Below are 3,888 nucleotides of genomic sequence, written 5' to 3' on the forward strand. Positions count from 1 at the left end.
TTACGCAGAGAAATTGGTGTAGCCTACTGTTACACCACTTTTATTAACATTTCTCCCTGTATCTTACCCCAACACAATCAATTCCTTTTGTGCAGCAAAGATGAAATGTGCGTCAGGAGTGAAATCAAGCCAACATGTTGTGACTTACTAGCTATCTAAATGAGACTAGACTGAGAATATCAAGACTGCAATGGGAAAGGAAATCTGCATTGTATTAACCCTTGTCTTGTCTTCCCGTTAACCATGAACTTGTCCTTCCAGGTCAAAACTGAAAATGAATATTCTTTTGTGCTTTTCCAGTGTTTTTGTTGCTTTTTCGGATTTATTTTTCACTTATTCCAGCTTTTGGTGCTTTTTTTTAAAAACCTGAGCTGGTTTAATGATAGATTTCACACTTATTCTTGTAATTCATGGTCAACAAACCTCATTTATATCAAATTTTTACATACATTTTTAGTTAAAAAGGCAGAAATTATGAATTATTTTCACTACTAGTTAAAGAGGATGTTGAGGGATCACAGATGGGTAGATGTCAAGTTTAGTCCGGATGCTGTTTGTGAACCATTAAAAAGAATTCAAATGCTATAAGATTAATAAAACGCTCAAAGAATTCCATGAGTAATCATTAATGTCACCTGAAGAACATATGGAGTCATCCATGTTATTTTTTGACAATTTGGTTGAAAGAAATCCATATTTCTGATATGAAACGCTTTGAAACGGGTCAGTTTGACCAGAGGACAACACGAGGGTTAAGGGGTGGATTGGTCAAGCATCTACACCTCAGCAATTGAGTGTTTAACAGGGTGTGAGAGAGAGCAAAAAAGGGTAAGGGTAGGGAGACAAAGACGGAGTTTTAGAACACATTGGCTTTGAGTTCAAGTTGGGTTCAGGTTGATTAATGTTTTGAGCTGTCAGGTCTTAGATGAGCCGGGGCCTACAAGAATCTGGTAGGGTCAGTCAAGGCCAAAATGGCAGGCCCATTGAAGTGTTCTACCCCAGGCGTCTACTCAATCCAATCTGTCATTTTGTGGGGTAAAGGAACACTGCAGGGGCCAGGGCGCACTAATAAAAAAATCAAGGGACTAGAGTAAAATTAAGGTATTCTTGAGGGAATCTCAAACAGCAATCTTTGTGTAAAATGTCAAGTAGTAAGTAGGTTTATTAAATAAATGATGACTAGTGATGACTTGACTGATAGATTACATTGTTTGGATATTTGTAATAATTAATAATAAACATGTAATTCAGACATGATGAAAAATATTACTAAAATCTACTCATTATGAATGGTTTGTTTTACTTGATTTCAAAGCTTTGAAAATCTACTCAATCTTTTTGAGTGTAAACATATTTGACTAATTAAATTAAGTAATGTGCAGTATTTGTTTTTAGAGTGCAGTGGTTCCCAACCTTTTTGGTCCCCCCCCCCCCCAAAGCCCTGTTAGATAACTCACGTGCTCAAATTCCCAATGTATGTTCCAAATGTACAACACTAGGCTACTCATTATATCATTAATTATTTCATACTTGTTAAACTAAATATTTAGGTTGGTTAGCACTACACAGAAATCAAACTACTACTACTACAGAAAAGCTGAGTGTTTCAACCATGTATTTGTTCATTTCGCTAACTATTTCAACTGTTAGTAAGTGTTTTTAGCAAATCATTTGAACTGTTTAGTCATCTCTTTTAGCTTTTTTATTTCTACCATTCATCCATTACTTTTAGCTAACTGACACTTACGCAATACTTTAAACTATTTCAACCATTCAGTCATTACTTTGAGGTATCTGTTTAAACATATGTGCTTGTTTGCTAACTAGTTTTCATCACACTCTTTTACATAACTGCAACATGTACTGTTCAGGTGTTACAGCTGGTATATCATAAGTCATTGAGTTCTCAGTTGAGCCCGCTGTGGTACAAGTACCACTGGTTGGGAATTACCAAGTTATGGGATGCTTGTCAAAAGATTACCCATATAGGATTTCATGGATAAAAAGTACTGCGAATGTACTATTCATATTCATTAAAAAAGCTTACCTGCTGTGTGCAGGCTTGGACCAAGTTTGGTGGAAACATATTTCTGAAATGAGAAATTACACACATTAAGAGATTATGTTGCACGGTTCCAGTCAAACTTTGTGAACAGGCTATTGTTTCAAGCAGGCTACCTGATCAGATCTAAGAAGGCATCAGCAGGACTGATTTGTTCTATTTTCTGCTGCTTTCCAAACTCTGCTTTCGATCCTTTTCCCGGGTGGATGATGAGGACAATTAAGATACCAATGAAGACTGCGATAAAGGTCGTGGTCATGTAGTAAATCACGGCCCTCATGCCCATCTTTCCTGAGGCTTTGCTGTCCAAAGCTGCCATTCCTAAAAAACAGAAAGTGGAAATGTAGTCAATATCCCAGTAAATCAAAAGACGTTACCGAGAATAGAAAAGTGGTGTAGCCAGACCCCCTAGCGCTGTCGAATTAGGTCTGGCAAATGAGACATATTCCCCCAGTTGATCACATAAGGCTTAAAAACTAAAACTAACTTCTTTTCTAGGTTGACCTAGGTCATTGTGCCTGTTTACACACTCCATTAAGATCACAGGGCAGAAGATTACTACGGTTCCCAAGGTGCATTTCAGTAGAAACAGCCAATCAATAAACCCAACAACTCTGCATGTGCATCTTACTGTGAAATGAACCCAAATATCAAGTTTTGTAGAATCCCAGAAAACTATTATTATTAGTTTCATCAACTATGGCGAGCGATAAAATGTTATTTACCGCTCTGAATCCTTTAACTGGCTTTTTCTTTATTAGCAACTAAGCTGAGACTTATGGGTATTGTAGTGTTAAGAGTGGTCGCCCATACCAAACGGATGAAAAAACAGATAGTCCAAACCAGAAGATTTATGAGATAATTTTAACCCTTGTATGGTATTCGGGTCAAATTGACCCATTTCAATTTTTCACAAGTAGAAAAAGTGTACAAGTTACATTTTTCTACTTGAAAATCCACGACCAAAAAAATCAACAAGGGTCAAAATAAAACATTCAAATAGGAATTTAAACCTACTTAAGGTAACAATGGCTCCTTGAACTCATAATGTTTTTCCTAGCTATCGCTTCTGTTCAGCTGGCTACAAAAGGCTAATGATATTTCTCGGCCATTGACCATGTTCATCTTTAATTAGCAATTATAACAAGTGTGTTTAAAAGCTCATTTAAACATTTGACCTATTTAGCCCCAGTTATGTTTCCGCTTTTCAGAAAGATCAATGAAAGAAACTGTAGAGAAACACAAAGTGACTAGTGGAAAAGAAGCTGACCTGGATGTGAAGAGAGACCTAAAGGGAGCATTTAAAGTCTGGACTAAAGACTAAATGGTCAACCGTATGAAGACAGTATGAGGTCAATGTCGGGCCGGTGGTGAGCATATGTCTCTTTAGATTGTGCAGTGTGTCCCCCACATTCACACGGTTGGCATAAGTCCTTCCATCTCCATGTCGAATCAGCGTTTAACATGTCGTCGGGGAGAGGAATCACTCTGATTGGCTGTTAAGGGAATCAGTGCTTATACAGTGTATGTCACACACACAGTAGATGTAATTCCAAGTAATTCCAATATACCACAGGGCTGTCAAACGTTTGAATATTCCTTCCCAAAAAACAATATGAATAACTATTTTTGAGCATTATGTTAAAAAGAGGGCAAGCTAATGCAACGTAAACATGTCTTTAAAAAGATCGTCAAACTTCCATTACATGTCCTATCCCGTGATTTAAGTATGTAAACCTGTGAGTTGCCTTTTTTATGTCCTTTTGGTGTCTCTGCACTGCCTGGATAAATGTGTTTGCTGCAGACCATGAGAATAGACCCGGTGC

General features: G+C 37.3%; 1 protein-coding gene across 1 annotated transcript in view; it reads right to left on the bottom strand.

Moving 5' to 3' along the window:
• The window catches only part of LOC116704048 (excitatory amino acid transporter 1), a 15,656-nt gene that overhangs the window by 7,773 nt on the left and 3,995 nt on the right, over positions 1-3,888 (bottom strand). The window contains exons 4-5 of the mRNA XM_032539241.1: positions 2,179-2,383; positions 2,048-2,090 (exon numbers count right to left, since the gene is read on the bottom strand). Coding sequence (XP_032395132.1) covers positions 2,048-2,090; positions 2,179-2,383 — 248 coding nt within the window. The remainder of the gene's footprint in view (positions 1-2,047; positions 2,091-2,178; positions 2,384-3,888) is intronic.

This window comes from Etheostoma spectabile, chromosome 16 (assembly GCF_008692095.1).
Source record: "Etheostoma spectabile isolate EspeVRDwgs_2016 chromosome 16, UIUC_Espe_1.0, whole genome shotgun sequence".
Classification (NCBI taxonomy): Eukaryota; Metazoa; Chordata; class Actinopteri; order Perciformes; family Percidae; genus Etheostoma; species Etheostoma spectabile.